Source organism: Carassius auratus, chromosome 25 (assembly GCF_003368295.1).
Source record: "Carassius auratus strain Wakin chromosome 25, ASM336829v1, whole genome shotgun sequence".
Lineage (NCBI taxonomy): Eukaryota > Metazoa > Chordata > Actinopteri > Cypriniformes > Cyprinidae > Carassius > Carassius auratus.
This window is the reverse complement of record NC_039267.1, coordinates 15,753,471-15,771,605: the sequence shown is the minus strand read 5'-3', so window position 1 is coordinate 15,771,605 and position 18,135 is coordinate 15,753,471. Positions and strand designations below refer to the sequence as shown.

The 18,135-nt window shown below is 38.5% G+C and overlaps 2 protein-coding genes and 1 long non-coding RNA gene across 3 annotated transcripts; 2 read left to right on the top strand and 1 right to left on the bottom strand.

Annotated features, from left to right (window-relative positions):
* The first annotated feature begins 4,267 nt into the window (after positions 1 to 4,267).
* On the top strand, positions 4,268 to 5,672 carry LOC113043500 (uncharacterized). The gene is made up of 2 exons (XR_003275739.1): positions 4,268 to 4,371; positions 4,553 to 5,672. It is a non-coding gene; the product is annotated as an uncharacterized LOC113043500 (long non-coding RNA).
* Positions 5,673 to 6,443: 771 nt separating this feature from the next.
* Positions 6,444 to 8,146, bottom strand: LOC113042853 (G-protein coupled receptor 15-like). Its single transcript, XM_026201841.1, has 2 exons — positions 7,122 to 8,146; positions 6,444 to 6,522 (listed from the first exon to the last, which is right to left on the bottom strand). The coding sequence occupies exons 1-2, from the start codon at positions 7,985 to 7,987 to the stop codon at positions 6,444 to 6,446; spliced, it is 945 nt and encodes a 314-aa protein (XP_026057626.1). The 5' UTR covers positions 7,988 to 8,146.
* Positions 8,147 to 9,884: 1,738 nt separating this feature from the next.
* LOC113043499 (beta-2 adrenergic receptor-like) lies at positions 9,885 to 12,154 on the top strand. Its single transcript, XM_026202933.1, has 2 exons — positions 9,885 to 11,370; positions 12,050 to 12,154. The coding sequence occupies exons 1-2, from the start codon at positions 10,496 to 10,498 to the stop codon at positions 12,090 to 12,092; spliced, it is 918 nt and encodes a 305-aa protein (XP_026058718.1). The 5' UTR covers positions 9,885 to 10,495; the 3' UTR covers positions 12,093 to 12,154.
* The last annotated feature ends 5,981 nt before the right edge of the window (positions 12,155 to 18,135 follow it).

Sequence of the window (18,135 nt, the reverse complement as noted above, 5' to 3'; positions counted from 1 at the left end):
ATTAGTGACTAAAGTCATGTAGGTGGAATCTTTTGACTTGGGCCAGCAAGAAACCACCTAAAATCACACTAGCAAACACATATGGGAAAAAAAACTGAACAATCTTAGCAATGCATAGTAATACCCTAAAAGATAACCAGACACACTAGATGCCCTAAGAAACAACCAGAACATTCTAGTAACCACATAGAAACAACAGAACAGGCAGCCCACCCTTACATCATTGCTGTAGGCAAACACCACTCACATTCATTCAGAAGATAAAATATAATTTCTTAGCGTTTTCAATCTTTCTCTCTGTAGATAAGTGTTTGAAGTGGCGGACGCTGCCGTTTCAGATGGATGCTGTGGACAAACGGTACCCAGACAGCTGGGTGTGTCTCATGAACCCGGACGGAAACCAGGACAGGTCGGGAAATTAGATCCCAGAAGCATTCTAATGGTTCAATACAATTTTTTATTTCTTCCTCAATCTTCCGTTTTGTTCTGTTCTGTTAGGTGTGATGCTCCTGAGCAGAAGCAGAATTTGCCCATTGGCGTTTTGAAAAAGGATGTCAAGTCATCAGATGACAAACAGAAGATCTATCAGAGAAAATCCGTCAGCAGCAAGAAAAACTGGAGGCCATGCAGGTCTGTCCATGATCTCAGCTCGCTTCTGAGCCTTTTTTTGTTCATTTTGTGTAAATTAAAGCTTTATTTTTCCTCGTACAGAAAACCACGACAGTAAAATCAGCAGCAGATATAAAACGGCTGCCTCTAGATGTCAGTACAAAACCTGCAGAAGAACGCACGCCTCAGGTACAGTATCTGTGTCCGGATGTGTGTGGACAATTCTCACAAAAATATATTTAGGTTACATTTTACCATACAGTCAAGACACAAAATATTTAAAAAAATCTGAATTATTTTTTTCACAAGGAGAGTTGAATAAATCTTTTGTAATTTACTCACCCTGATTATTTATGTAGCGTTTTTAATGTGACTTAAGACATCTTTTTGACAGGTTTAATGCTATGCATTGTTTTATTCTATTATATCAAAATAAATATATATTTTCTTTTACCTATTTATCCTCCCTAATAGCCGACCCGCTCATCTCAGCGAGCAGTGCCCCGCCCACGCTCCCCACCTCTCCCCGCAGTGGTCAGAAAAGCTGTCAGTCAACCACAGATAGCAAAAACTCCTCCCCCTAAAGCGACGCCTCCTTCACGACCCACCCGGACCCCACCAGCTCCTCCCCTCCCATCCAAAGCAAAGTCATCACCAGCTCCTGCAACAAAGGCAACAAAACCTGCCGCCAAACCTGTAGCCCCCGCCACCACCCACAAAGACACCGGCTCGCAGAAGTGTCACACAGAGCCGCGCCACTACAGTAAGTAATCTTATATACTTTTATATACTCTTATAAACCAGGGGTGCCCGAACTGGTCCTGGAGATCTACCTACCTGCAGAGTTCAGTTCCAGCGCTGAGCAAACACACCTGTCTGTAATCAATCAAGCGCTCCTTCAGATTCTAATAAGTTGGTTCAGTTGTGTCTGGTCAAGTTTGGAGCTGAACTTTACAGGAGGGTAGAAACTTTCGTGTTTCAGTGCATAAAAAAAAAAATCCCAAAAAAACTGATACATGTTTTTTCCTTGCTAGCCATCATCTGCCAAGACTGCTGGCAAACAAACTCCAACTAACAAAAAAGGAAACCAAAAGAAAAGTAGAGTCCAGGAAAAGGAGGATGCAGATGAAGAAGAAAGTGAAGAGGAGGAGGAGGAAGAAGAAGAAGAGGAGGAGGAGGATGACGAAGAAGACAGTGCATCAGAAGAGGATGAACCTCAACCCAAAAAATCAAAGATGGCAGCATCTGTTCAGGCTCGAGGAAAGCTGTCGTGGAAAAAAAACCACCAGCAGCCGAAGCAGCTGTTAAACAGACCAACGCTGAGGTAACATTCACACAACGTTACCAGAGGGAAACAGTGGTGAACTCACTTAAAACAATAGTTCACCCAAAAATGTTGCTGAATATGTAATTGCCCCCAGGCCATCCATCAGAACTGATTTGGAGAAATGTAGCATTACATGACTTGTTTACCAGTGAATGGGTGCCATCAGAATGAGAGTCCAAATAGCTAATAAAAACATCCCCGTAATCCACACCCGTCTATGAGTTAACATCTTGTGAAACAAAAAGCTTTTTGTTTCTTAGAAACAAATCCGTCATTAACAGTTTGTTAACTAAAATACGACTTCATAATCTATTATATTGCTTTCTCAAGTGAAAAAGTCACTTCGTCTGAATCAGGAGAAACGGCTGCACAGATCAAGCACCGGTTAAAGCAAAAAATGGTTCTTATTAAATATGGATTATTGTGATGTGTTTATCAACTGTTTGGACTCTCATTCTGACGGCACCCATTCACTGCAGAGGATCCATTGTTGAGCAGCTGTATGAATGTAATGCTATATTTCTCCAAATCTGTTCCCATTAGAATAAAACACATCTATATCTTGGATAGGGCTGGACAATAATTCAAAATCAGTATATATTGTGATATTTTCTTTTTTTCAATAACAGTGATATGAGATTTAAACACATTTCCAATATTTCAATACACGTAACCAGTGTTTCCTATTTGTGGCGATAGACTTCATTGAATAAACATGAACACTCCACCTTCAAAAACACGGGTGTTTCATATGCATGTATCTCTATAGAAATCTGTCTTCTGAAAAGTTTTGATGGCATTTTAATTTTATCTGATGAAATAGCTTTCAAGAGCGCAGCGCTGCTTTGTGTTCAGCCGTTTGCGGGGGAAACCACTGTTTCTGCCGTACTAGAAGCGCCTCCTGCTGGCAGAGAATAAATCTGCATTTTCAATAAGTCTCCAGCAACATGTGCGAATCTGAGAGCCTTGTTTATTTGACTGATTTCACATTTCTTGTTAGTATGAAGGCTAAATAAAAATGAAAGGTGAAATAAATTGTATTTATTCCATTTTTATTTCTAAAATATTATAGTTTTGTAGGAGGAGGTTTCATAGACTTGGCCATTTCATTTTTCAGAAGTTTGTAGGTAGAGACATCTGTTTTGAGCATGCTTGAGGCTTTTCTGAGGCTTTTCTTTTTAAATCACTGTATTCACATCGGAATTATATCTTATCAACCTGAAATTAAGAAATATATTGTGATATAAATTTTGGCCATGTCATCCAGCCCTAATCTTGGATGGCTTGAGTTTAAGTACAGATTCAGCTCAATTTATTTTTTGGTGAACTATTTCTCTTATGCAGTTTTAATTGATTTCACTTTCTCCGTCAGGTTATCACAAATAGCACTAATGAAGATCTGAAGAAAGATGTGATAAAAAATGCACAGAAAGGTAAAACATGCATATTGTTGCGCATTATAAAAGGATGTATCCAATTGTGGGGTATGATTTCTAGATCTTTATAACGGTGTTGTAGATAAAGGAATTCAGGTGGAGGCGAAGGTGAACGGCGAGTGGTTCACAGGTCGTGTAACCGCAGTAGAGACGGGAAAGGAGAGCATACGCTGGAAGGTCAAGTTCGACTATGTTCCCATGAACACTCCTAGAGACCGCTGGTACATGCACAAGCACTTACAAATAAACATTAAATAAATTGATCTATTCTGTTTCATTGCAACTTCTAAATGATTTGTATACAGCAAAAGTTTGATTTGTGTTTTTGATTATTTTCAGGGTGTTTAAGGGCAGCGATGATGTCCGTCTTATGCGTCCCGCCTCTCCAGAGTCCCGAAGTCCAGACACCAATCAGGGTCCAGCACGGTCTGTAACTCCGCCCACTGCTGCTGAGCCTGACACAACTCAGAGCGGGCCGAGCAGAGAGACCACAGAAGGCCTTGTGACCATGATGAGGTGTGTTTGTGGTTTCTTCCATTAATACTAGGTGCATTTTGTGTGTATTTCAACCCGTCGTTCATGGTTCGTTTGGCACAGGACATTGCTACGGTATTTTTTCCCTCCGGATTTCCGAATCCCTAAAGATTCTGTGAACACTATGAGTGCTGAGGACCTTGTGGCCTTTCCAATCGTGAGTACAGAGCATCGTTGCTGCTACGCAAAAGCCTTCAAAGATATATCAATTCTAAATTGTTTGAGTGCTTGCACATATTAATTGGATTGCATTAATTATTCATTGTGAATTGCAGAAAGAGTATTTCCAGCAGTATGAGGCCGGACTGCAGAGTCTGTGCAATTCCTACCAAACTCGGGCGGAGTCACGTGCACGAGCCGTGGGAGGAGAAGAGCAGCGGGGCAGAAGCCAAACTCCGGGAATCTGAGGAGAAACTCCGCAAACTCAGAACCAACATCGTCGCTCTTCTGCAGAAAGTCCAGGAGGTCTGAAACACACACACACTCACTCCACTTCCTGTATAAATCACTTTTGCTATTTGTTTTGATTTTGCAGGCCATTGTCAAAGAGATTTTATGAGTTTAAATGACTTTAGAGTTATCAACAGAAAATAATGTATTTGATGGATGATTTTGATGATTTTTTTCATGTTTATGTGTTCCACAGGATATTGAGATCAGCAGTGACGATGAGCTGGATGCCTACATTGAAGATCTGGTCACAAAGGGAGAGTGAAACTCCTCTGTTTTACCTACATTTTCACTCTCTACACGTGTTTCATGCATTCTATGCGCTCTGACGGCTGACTGGAGATGGTTTGCTGGTCAGCCACAACTTCATCCCTGTACTGTAACAATGCAGCAAGAGCCAACTTCAATTACCAACTTCAAGGCAATTTTCGGTTGAAAAACACAACTCAGGCCATCAGCCCATCCTTGGATGTAACTTGTGGGCCGAAGGTGATGAGAGGAACCTGCAGTTTGAAAACTTTGTTCGATTTTACTCTACATGGAGGTTTTGAGTTCATATTGGCTGTTTTAGGATCTCAGTGTTGTAAAGCTTAATGCTCAACCCGATTTCATGGAAGAGTCCGCAGCCTTTCTCAGCTCGCATTGATTCCTTACAAACCATTTTGACATTTTGAGTTTGAAAATGGGCTTTAACTTGCTGCTATGTTATCAGAATTTCCTCAAGTTTGAGTTCCTTCCCATTTCATTTTCCATGTATTTGGATGTGATATTCATTTTGTGTTTTATTTTTTAATCCTCCAATTTTTTTTTTTTTGAATAAACACATCTGATGCTGTTAACATCTTCAGTTACAGTATTTAGTCATCTTTATATCTGAGAATATTTTTTAAAAAAGTTTTATTAAAACAGTCCAATAAAGTTTAGGATGTACATGTCTTATGATTCTGTTTGTCTGGGGTAAAAAAAAAAAAAAAAAACTTCCAGTTTGTGTTCTAGTTGTAACTTTCATATTATTTTTTTTATTCAGTTGATAAATGCATTCAACAATTTGCCGAGATGGAAAAAAATAGCCTATGTTAAATATACACACTTTGACCTTAAGTTGTAAATTTTGTATTTTGCATAGCTGCTAGTACAGTTTAAAAATATTTGATTGGAATGTTGTAATTGAATGTAATGACATATATTTGATATATACCATATCTTTATAAAGCCATGAAGGAAAGATGATCTTAAATTTGTAAATATTCACAGAGGTCAATTATTCTGCTAATTTCTTTTTTTCTGAATTTGAAAAAATGAACTGATAAATGATAGATCATGTGTGATCCTTTTCTGTACACCTGCGCATTCGTGAGACTGTTGTTAGCTCAGCAGTTCACTCCGTAGAAGTTCTGCCAGTCTGGCATCGTTTTTCCTGTCCCTTTTTTATTAATCTTTATTTCTCAGACCTTTTTTAGTCAAGTTGGTGTGAACTGATGAACTCTCATGAACGCATAGCCATGCAGAAACCAATATTTTTGGTTCATTTTCCACCAAAACTTTTTGTTCACCCTCAGAACACTTTGAGTATACGACATGGGATCATTCTGAGACACTGTTGCATCATTTTAAAGGCTTGATGCTGGTCACAATCCACTTGCAATAATTATTTAAAAATAAAGGTTCCAAAAGATGGGTTTTTTCACAGGGATGCCTTAGAAGAACCAGTTTTGGTTCACCAAAGAACCTTTCAGAAAAAAAATATAATCTAAAGAACCTGCAATGAAAAGGTTCCATGAATGTTGAAGGTTCTTTGTGGAACCATTGCTGCCAATAAAGAACTTTTATTTTTTTAAAGTGTATGGATGAGCGTGATATAAAGTCGATGAACAACCATATAGGTCACTTCATTAAAAAATAGAACTATAGACTTGATTCAGACATTCTTCAAAAATCCTGGATCTTGTCATATAACATAAGAAAATGTAAAAAATGTAAAAAAAAAATAATAATAACTTGGCATAAATCAACAAGCCTGTCAAGGTCATTGTTTTTAAGCTGCTCTGTTGTGATGGCTCAGATCAGTTCAGCAGAGTCTTCGGTGTTCATGTTTCTCTGATGCCCTGCGTGATGCTGAGGATGAGCTCTCCTCCCTTCCCGAGTTTCACATGACCAGACTCAACCCTGTTTTTAAAGAGAGACACAAACACATTGTGAGGTGAGTACAAAACTTATTAATAGGTTAGAATTACAAAATAAATCTTTATCAGAGTGGTTAATGTGTTATGTGCTTTAAATTGTGGTTGATTCACACAAAAACTACACTGGAAAAAAAAAACTAAACATATTTAGGATTTGGGGAGGGGTTAAATTGTAAAAAATGGGGTCAGTTTATTAGTAGATTTTTGTAACCTCTTTGAATGTAGTCTACATTGACTTCTGGTCTACTTTTTGTTACATGTGATCTTTGTTAACTTTTAAGAAAATGTATCAAGCATTTTAGATTGACAAATATAACACTGACAAATACATTGCAGTTGAAATTACGATATTAACAGTTGTCATTTGAATAATTTATATTCATACAGTTATACTACAGAACACCTAAGGGACAAGTTGATGGTAAAAAAAAAATAAGATGGGAGGAAAATTGATGTTTCAGTGCTTTTCTGTTGCATTGAAGGCAAACTCAACGCTTCTTTGAGAAAAATAAATAAATAAATTCCTCCCCTCATATTTTCCCCATCACATTGTCCCTTGCGCACGGTAAGACCCAAAGAAACCTTGTTTCTCTTCTTCTTAATACTTTACTCCACACGGAGTTCCAGACCGCCGCGCGTAACGCTGGACTGCCCCGGATGTACAGCGCAGGCGTGCTGAGCGCGTTAAATCGGGCCATGATTGCGAAAAGATTCGTGGCTTCATTTTTGAACCTCAGCCCGTTCTTAGTCACATACTTCACTGAGATGTTCACAAAAGACGGAGCCCAAAGGATTAGGAAACAAATGACCACAAAAACGATAATACGCAGCGATTCATTCTTGCTGTCCTTGTCGCAGCTGGGCGCTTCTCGGCTGAGCTGATACCTCGTGATCATGTACAGTTTGATGGTCATTAAAACTTTGACGGCCACGATCACCTGCAGCACTATGACCCCAAAAGCGTTCATCTGAGCGGCGAACTCAACTGGCACGACGCTTTGAACGGTTAGAATTGAATATGTGTAAATCCAGCAGAGCGCGCAGACGCCAATCACAACCCCGCGCGTAATGTACAGCTTGTAGAAGAAGGGGTGACACACAGCCAGGTATCTATCAAACTGTGCAAACACAAACGTCAACACGTTCACTCCTAGCAATGATGGTAAAATGTAAAATGTGCCGTTCCGGGACGGATAGCCCTCTTGGACGTCAAACAGGCCGAGGTAGAAGACAGAGCAGCCGGTTAAAGTGTCACTGATGCTGGTGTTTAACATGAAGATGAAGCGGTTTTGGGAGCGCAGGGCTCTGGTGCTCATGATGCCAATGACCACCGACCCTGCCAGCAGAGCCGAACCTGTAGCGAACAGAATATGAAAAATAAATATCAAATAATCTTCAGGACGCGAAAAGTCAACAGAGAGTGGAACGGTTAGGTTAAAGGTGAGCATTGTTAGGCGCCTTTAGTAGATCGAGGACACTGATGCTAGTTAAGTGTTTAAGTATAGATGCGGCACAGTCCCATAAGAATTAAATTCTATATTGACGAATTGTTCACATAGCCTAACGTCAAATGGGAATTGTCTGCACTAGAGATTTGTATTTGCTTGTTGTCAGAAACTTTAGGGCCTACACTGTAGGCTACATCTATTTTTTGCAATGTGATAACTAACTAAACCTATAACGATTGATCTTAGCGTTGAACGTTTTCTACGAGTAATTTTACGATCGTGCGTTTCCCAACAATGCATGTAAAGCAATCGCACGTAGTTGTGCTTTAAGGGCTACTTAGGAGTCGCTGTCCGTTTGTCAAGTGCTGAAATGTCGCCTTATATAATGGCTCTTAATTGTAGTAGCCTACACGATCGTTCATTGATGTTAACCTAATGCTGCGTTTCAGACAGACAACTTGGATATCTTCTTATTATATTATACAATATAATACTTTACATAATAGGCTAATATATTATATACTTTATATATTTATATATTATGCTATTTTATTGGATTTTTTGTTGTTGTTGTCGTTATTCAGTCATTTAATTTGAGGGTGCATTTCTATTTTTTATGCTCTTTTGAATTATTTCATTTATAAATTAATAAAAAAATTAAGAAAACTACTCATAAAATGTACAGTAAAGCACAATTTAATCCTTATAATCCTTTTGCACTTGAATCAAGTTAAAGGTGTAATCTGTTGATTGTCCTGCAGGTGACTGCATAAATCTGTCTTACGATGCACTAGGGCATTACTGCATTACTGCAGAGCACCAGTATCTACGATGATTTTCAGGTGCTTAAGTTACGATGCTTTTGGGGAAAAGACCGTAAGATCAGTCGTACGATCTTTCTTGCGAACTTCTTTTAGGCTTACGAAGCTTTTGGGAAACTCAGCCCAGAACTGTTCATCCCCTAGCATCCCACATCGGCATTTCATATCTTAATCCATGATGAATGAATTTGGTGAACCATTTGGCGTGTTGAACCATTGGCCATAGTCGCGTTATATTTGAAGTGGCGCTGCACAGACCGATCGTTGTATGACATCAAAGTAGCCTACCGCGAGAGCGATTCAAAAGCACAAGGAGTCGTTTGCTCTCTAAGCTCTTGCGGTTCTTTGACGTCACAAACCAAGCGGTCAGATGGTGATGATCCCCTTCAAGTCGAACAAGCTTAATGATTCATGAACCATTCATAAAGATTCATTTACTTCACTCCTGAATGAATCAGCCATTTAAACGAATCAAATTAATGAATAAATGACTCGATGACTTAATCATTAAGACATTTACAACCACCTACTGGCACTTTTAGTTTATTATTTAGAGTATAATGTCATTAAATAAATAATTTCATATTTTCATGGCAATAATAATAAAATGAAGAAAATATATTATTATAGTTCCCCCAACCAAAAATGACAATTCTTTCATCATTTACTCACATTCTCCAAAAGAGTAGGCTATATGTAATCAAATTTGTCAACAAAAAAAAAAGTTCTTGCTGAGCCTACTTTTTGTAATCTGTGGTTGATGCTTTGCACAACAATGGCTTAAAATGACTCTTTTCAGAGTAATTTCTCAAAATTTGATGTCCAATTAGATTAATTAATCACCACATCATGTAATTAATTAGTTTAAAAATTTTAATCGCTCACCAGGCCTAATGTAGTTCTCACTCTGGAGTTTTTCACCATAGGGGAACTTACCGTTAACCATTTAAAAAAAATCCTTTTAATGTGCCTCTTTGTGAGTTTTTTAATACCTAAAAAATATGTCACACATAGCCTACAGTTGTGCCCCCACAAAATGCATTTGATTTCGAAATTTGAAAAATATGTGTATTCTAACTCGATCACATGAAAGTGCGTATATAGTAGGCCAAATATATATATTTTAACTCGTGGTATTGAAACGCAAAAATTAACTTTGGTGTGTAGGCCTACATGCTACTTGATGGATAGGTTTAGGGTTGTGGTGTGGATGCGTATCATATGTACACGAAACCTGCTATCATATTGCTCGCCAACAAATTTAGTATCATATGCACGCGAAAACTGCGTTTAATATTCACGCCAAACACAAGCGTATCATATACACGCCAAAGTCATTTTTGCGTATTTTTGGCGTACTATTTATACTTTTTTATTTTATATTTCAAAATATAATAAATAGCCTTTTATACATTATCAACACATCACACCATTGACCTTTATAATATATGATGCACTCTTGGTTATGCATGAGGCAAACATTTAGTTAGGGGAAAAAAAGGCTGAAACCAGTTTCCAGGAACCTGCCACGTGAATCTCAGACAGTCCTCCTAATTTTAAAAACGCCCTGCACGCGTTTCTGTGTTCACTCGCGCGCTCTCACCATCAGCTTTAATTCATACAGTATTAGGCCACCATCAATAGTTGCGCTCTCTTTCATGTGCATGCATTGATACTCTCATCACTCATGAATATTTCTGAGAGCAGAGCGGGTCTCGGCACAGTGCTGCCTCTAACTAGTTTCGAGAACGTGCTTTTGTTTCTCTTCAATATAATTCTCGCCACCGCCATTATTTTTGTCAACGCGTCCGTGTTTATCGCCATCGTGATTAGCCGATCACTGCGGAACGAGAACCGCTTCATGTACATGCTCAGCACGTGTCTCAGTGACATGTGCACGGGCGTCACGTATTATTATGCTGGAGTTATGGATGTACGTGATTATTATGACTCCCCGACTCGCACTTTCTTTCTCTCTTACAGTTTTCTGGGTCTGTCCTATATAGCGATTCTGGCCGCGCAAGCGGACCGCTTCCACGCGATCTCCGCGCCCTTCAAATACTCGCAGCGCATGACGCGCAACAGAACCCTGTTGCTGATTCTGGCCTACTGGGTTTATTCTTTTTTCATAGTGGCAGTTAATAATTTGGTGCCTATAGGGGTTGCTATAAGAGTGACATTCCTTGCTGCTTTTGTGAGTAACTTTTTCACAATCATTATCATGATTGGGTTGAACGTAAGACTCTTCATTGTCGCTAAATTTCAGTTAGAACGCGAACCGCCGAGCGAGGAACGCGACAACAAGCAAGCGTCCATTTATCTCATCATAATAGTGGCCGTGTGTTTTCTGATCGCGTGGTTGCCCCTTTTTCTGTCTGTTATTGTGTGCAATTTTGCAGGGTCTTCGTGCTATGCGTTCAAAAATGAGGGCACAGACCCCCTGCGCATTTTGGCGCGTCTCAATGCAGTCACCACACCTTTACTTTACATCAGAGGCTGTACTCCACTCAGGAGCACCGTTATGATTAAAGTCTGGAGAATACCATGCTGCAAGAGTAAAGGGTAAATCCATAACACACTCACAAGTGCACTTTATCACAGAAAATCTGAAACAAGATACATTTATAAGCCTGAAAATAAATTCAATCTTGGGAAACTTTTCTTAGCAGTCTTAGTAAACAACTACATCTGTATATATTGATACATTACATCCTTATCCAGTAATGATGAATGAGTCATTAAAGTCATTAGTAATGATATTTCCAGGAATGTTGTGCTGGTCTGCAGATTGAAATGTTAACTTTTGTAAGTCAATGAAATCCAGACCTACCAACATGAGACATACGGCAGGCCTTTGTTGGTTTAATTCCTCTTTTTTTCTCTCTCTATGCATCCATTTTCAAACCTACTTTATCCTCTGAAGGGTCATGGGGGGCTACAGTCAGGGTATCCTGAACAGATCACACACAAAGAGAGAGAGAGACCTGCAGGCGATTTTACAGTATCAATTCACCTATGCTGCATGTCTTTGGATTGTGGGGGAACCAATGCAGACACACAGTGAACATGTAAACACAAAGAAAGGCCTTTCACTGAGACCCAGATTTTTCCCCTATTTTCCTGGTTAAACTCAGTTGCATTTCTTTGCATATTTTTTCATTTCCTGATTTATCCTTTCGTATTTCTCTGTTGCACTCACATGTTTGACATATTATATCAAAAGCTGTTTATCTTTTCTCAGGGTGAAGCCACAGAATATGGAGCAGACTGTAGAAAAGATGTAGCAGGATCTTCAGGATGTGAGAATCTTTAAATGATAGGACTTTATAGAGACTTTAAGAATACACTGGCCGAAAGAAAAATGTTATCATTTGGATTTAAATAAGAAAATGAGTGAATAATTGTATCATTATTGCAGTTATGTTTTTCTAGCATGTTAAATGGTTGACAACAATTCTTTTAACCCCAATTGATGCAATGTGCACCTTTTTATTTCTAAAACAAGCATGTTGGAAGATGTATTTCATGGCCCTATTTTAGGATGATGATGCCAGGATTCAGTAGGCCCAAACTGTAAAAGAATGGTTCAGGGAACATGAGGAATCATTTTCACAAATGAATTGGCCACCACAGAGTCCTGAGATCCACTGAAAGTTTTTGGATGTGCTGGAGTCGACTTTACGGAGTGGCTGTGCATATTGACTCTCCCATTATACAAGATCTTTGCCAAATATTAATTTAACTCTTATTGGAATACATTTTGTGATGTTGCATAAGATTTAGAAAAAAAATGCCAAAATAAATGCACATGGTGGTCAAAGCTAAAGGCACTGCAGCAAAATATAAGGCAGCATTTTTTTGACCAGGCAGTGTATATTTAAATATTAACTTACTCTATGTGCAGTTTCATGTCTGTGCTTTTCCCACTTGTCTTGACATGTTTGTATCTTGAAATAGCATTTAATAAGGCAAATGTATTACTTAATTCTACCTTCTTATAAGAAGTAACTTGTTGAAATTATTAAGTGCCAAGATGACATTGTGTATATGACATCTCTGTATGTAGCCCTATGACTGATGTGTGACTTTTTTTTCTGTAGTCTATAGACTGTCCAAAAACAACTTATTTTTTATCCACTGTTGTTTTCATTAGTTTAATGATAATCATATCACTTTTTATTTTTATCATTTAATATATAACAGCTTTCCCAATTTCCATAATGTTTCTGTTCGTCCAACAACTTTTAAAACACCACCCTGCATTTGCCTCAAATTATAAAACTGCTTTCTGAAATCTCCATAAAAAAAAAATAAAAAATGTATATGCACATGAAATCTGAAAATTAATCCAATGTTGCACATGTTATTTACTGTCTGTCTGTATTCCTTCAACCTTACACTTCATAGTGTGCTGCTTTGTGAATAAAAAATATAAACCCAAATACTTTAGTTGAACCTTAAGTACATCTGAGTGGCCACACAGGTTTATTTTCAAAGAAGTTTTCATGCATATTTTTCAGACAGTTTTATATAATGTCTGATTTTACCTCATGACTGGCCCAGACCTGTAACCCTCCACCGCAAGATGGTCAGTCGATTCCGAGCTGGTCCATTTTGACCAGGCCTGGACTGGGAACAAAATACACCCCTAAAAAATTCCAGGGCCATGCAAAAAAATTAAAAATTATCTTTTGAACTGCACTTTAATTTTCCTTTTCAATCTCCTTTTTTCCCTGATATCTCTCTGTCTGTCACTTGTGTGTGTTGACTTTTTTTTCCACCAATTTTCTTAGGCATATCAATCCGTCATGAGCAGAACACACGGTCTACACCTTGTTGCAAAACAACCACCTCATTGTAATTTGTTTGCATGTAATATATATTTATTTTAAACTTATTTTGAGATTTAACAAAACTATAACTTTATATTTTTTTCTTGATTAGTGTGGCAAAACCATGGTTAATTTGAGATTACCATATCAGAGCAGCACTAATGAGTGTGTGCTGATGCTATGAAAGGTGGCGATAAAGTAGCACAAAGAATCCTGACAAAAAAAAAAAAAACATTTTTTGGCCCATTTACTTATTTGTCGGAACACAAACCTGCCCGCTATACTACAACTATTAGAATACTGGGTCTCACAGTGCTTTGGCTGTTTAAAATACAGGTCAGTGTGAGACACTGCTCAATGGAATTAAAAAAGGACCAAGTCTAGAAATGTGTTTTCAAAAGCTGAACTTGAGAACTGTGTTTAAGAATGATTTATCATTCACTTGAAGCTCACAAAGACCTGAGACGAGAGCGTAGCATTCAAAGACGTCCATAGAGCATTTACATTGAAATACAAAAGTAGCCTGCCACTGTGGAATGAATACAAATGGCAGTGTATTTAATAATAGGCCTATTAAAACCAAATCTCATAGGCCAACATATTCAAAAATATTCCTAACCCTGAACTGAGGTTTTTAAGTTTTCTTCTTAAGGCCTAAATGGTTAATTTAGTAAGGGCTGTGTTGTTGTCTGCCCTATATATATCTCTAAATCTATTATAACGAAATAAAGTGAATATTTCCCTGCTAAATTACTGCTGTAAAATTTTCTGCTGTAAATTTTCTACAACACCACGTCTACATTGGATGCAACAGTTGTCCTATGTTGAAAATAATTTGAAATTTGTGTCAATACGTCATAAATAGAGCGTAGCTGTAGTTCTTTTGGCTGTTTGTTTTGTCGCGCTGCGCGCTTCGAATGTAGACCAACAAGGAAGTGACTTAAACTGTAATTTATCGACTAGAGGCCGGCTGCAAAAGGGAATCAATCCATAGACGTTAAAAGAAATGGACACAGCGACCCTATTGGATTCAACGGAGACAAGTGAAGTCAATTAGAAGCACGCACTTCGTGGGGGTCGAGCATGCTGCGCAGACTCAAACTGAGCTTGATGACGTAGATGCCATGTGAGCAACCTGTCTGACAATTGTAAGTCTTCTAATAGCTGTGCCAAGAGAAATCTGATTCACCCACTGAATCTTACAGACGTTGTTGAATAACTTTGTCCCGTTGCTTTTATGGACTCTCTATGGGCTTCTCCCTTAACTTTATGCCTCCACGTCCCCCCGATAGCCTCATAGACAGTAAAAGATTGTCTGCGAGCTTCTCCTCCTGTCCATATGGTAATTTCTCTACTGTGTGACATAGAGTCACAGGTTATGATGCAATTGTTAGCCTATTTTTACATAAACTGCTTCTACGGGGCAACAAAGTAAGATACAAGGTAATGGGGCCTTTTATACATTTTCGTGTTTCCTTAAAAATTATTAATGGACAAATGGAGTCTTAAAACGCCTCATATGTAAAGTTATTTGCTGTCAAAGTGTCGCCAAAATGAATGGGAATCAATGGAATGCTAACAGCAGATGGGGGTCCGCTAGCCAATAGCGGCGCCCAGGTATGCTTCAATAAAATATGAAATCCTGCCCCCCTGAGTCAATCCCATCAAGTGGGTATAACTGCAGACCGGAGATCTCCAAAATGGGGTGTGAACTCTAAAAGTGGGCAGAACCTTAAAAATGGGGTGGGGTCTCTCTTCGCAAAAACTTTTACCATTGGCTGTGGCTTCAGCCAATTTTTACTGACTTACATTTCAAAATAAAACTTCATAAATTAAACAGTGTTTCTATTTCACTGGTTAAGGTAAGATGTAGGTTCAGGGGTTAGCATTTTTTGTTGCATATTTTAAGAAACACTTTAACTGACACAACCTATAAAAACTTCAGAATCAGCTGTGGGGTGGAGTTTGCACTGAAGTGGATTGGGGGGAAAATTGTGCATGCATGTCATGCGCCTTTCTGTCAATGTTTTGACTCAGTCAGTCATTGTGTTCTTATTGACAAACTAAATAACCTTGGTTTCTCAAGAGAATGCATTGCTTGGTTCTCAGATTATTTTTTAGACAGAGTTCAGTGTGTAAGATCAAAGGACATGTTGTCCAGTCCTGTGGCAGTCTCAATGGGGGTGCCTCAGGGTTCAATTCTGGGGCCAACCCTTTTTTCTATATATATCAATGAGGTTGCTAGTGCTGATGGTGATTCATTAATCCATTTATATGCAGAACGATACCATTTTATATACATCGGGACCCTCTTTAGACTCTGTGTTAATTACCTTCAAACTAGTTTTAATGCCATACAACATGCCTTTCTTGACTTTCAACTGCTTTTAAATGCTAATAAGACTAAATGCAAACTTTTTAATCGTACACTGCCCACAGCTGTTCATCCGATTATCCTTACTACTCTTGATGGGACCGAATTAGAAAAAGTGGACTCCTATAAATATTTAGGTGTCTGGTTAGACAGTAAACTTAATTTTCAGATTCATATTAATTATTTACAATCAAAAATTAAATCTAGAATCGGTTTCTTATATCGCAACAAAGCCTCTTTTACTTATGCCGCCAAATATGCCCTTGTAAAGCTTACCATCTTTCCGATCCTTGATTTTGGTGATGTTGTATACAAAATAGCCTCTAAAACTCTACTAAGTAAACTGGATGTAATTTATCACAGTGCTATCCTTTTTGTCACCAAAGCACCATACACTACTCATCATTTCAATCTTTATTCCCTTATTGGCTGGCCCTTCACTACATACTCGTCGCCGAATTCACTGGCTCCTGGTCATCTATAAGTCTTTTTTAGGCGTTTCCCCTCCATATCTCAACTCACTGGTTACGATAGTAACTTCAATTCATAATACGCGTGCTAGTAGGTATATTTCTTTGGTAATTCCCAAAGTCAAGTCCTCTTTTGGCCGCCTTTCTTTCCAGTTCTCTGCTGCCAATGACTGGAATGAATTGCAAAAATCTTTAAAAATAGAAGTACCGATCTCCCTTGGTAACTTTAAGCATCAGATTTCAAAATTATTTACTGATTCCTGCTCTTGTTAGCAGCCCTGTTATGGTGCACTATAGAATTTTTATATTTTATTTTCCGCTTTAAGCTCTTAAGGTTTAATTAGTGTATATGTGTAGGCTACATCATTATATTGTTCTTTGTATTACGTTTGTATGTTGTATAGGGATTGGTTTGTTGATTGGATATTTTATTTACTTCTATGTGTTGTCACACTGTTTCTGAAATATCTTGGCCAGGTCGCAGTTGTAAATGAGAACTTGTTCTCAACTGATTTTACCTGGTTAAATAAAGGTTAAATAAAAAATAAAAAATACATTAAAATAAAATCACGATTTGAGCATGCATGTTTTCTAAATAGCTTTATAGCACAATTTTCCGCGGCCCCGACCTCCCACAGTATGTTATCTGAACCAATCAGAATGCAACACGCCTAGCGCGAGAACAGAACAGACTGGGCATATGCCTACGTAACTCCAGGTTCACACACTGTCTGTGATGCGGTTTTTTTCCGAGCCCTTGTTGCTGATCAGAGCGTTCACACTGCACGCAGTAAAATAAAAACTTAATTAATATCTAGCACCTGAGCACAGAGAGAGTTTTGAGTGCACAGGATGCAGTTTGAGTGAGAGGAGACATGTTTAATGATGATTTTGTGACAAAGGAAATCCGCATGCGAGCAGAGAGATTCGCGCTCCCGCATTTTTTTAATGTGCATTCACGTTGCAATAATGCACTCTCACTGCTGCTTCTGCACCTCATACACATACTTTATATGCACTGTAGATGGAGTACATGTGAACACACTTTGAAGCATTGCTCCTCTCAGCATTGAGGGTTATTGTGAGCATGGTGCTTCCTGTCGAGCGCTCGAGTTCTCTCCCCTTCCGAGGAGTTGGAGTCCTCACTCCGTGAGCTGTTTTCGTGGTAGTATAAGCAGTGTTTGAGAGCGAGCTATTCCTTTTGCGCATACACCGCTCAGAAGTGACGCACGTGGAAAAGCAGCAGGATTTCGATATAAACCAAGAGGAGAGTGGTTTTCCTTTGCTAAAGTAAGTAAACTTTGCTTCCTTTGCTCCTGTTTACAAACATTGGTTTTCACTAGTCTCACTGGCGCATGTGCAATGCTGACCTCATACGTCATTCCCCCCGAAACTGCTTCATTTACAACTGAGCAGCTAGATTAAAGTGATTGTTACTTTTTGAATATGAATATCTTTCCTACAAAAAAAAACATTGATTCATGACAAAAGGCCTTTGTTCACCCCCCGGAGGCATGTGAGATGCTTTTTTTTTAATGGATGTGCTTTCTATTAAACTTCTCATGGACCGATGGAATACAATACCCGCTGAGTTGCATTAAACAGCTTGAAAGTTCAAAACCAATTATTTAAATAAGTCCTAACTGGATTC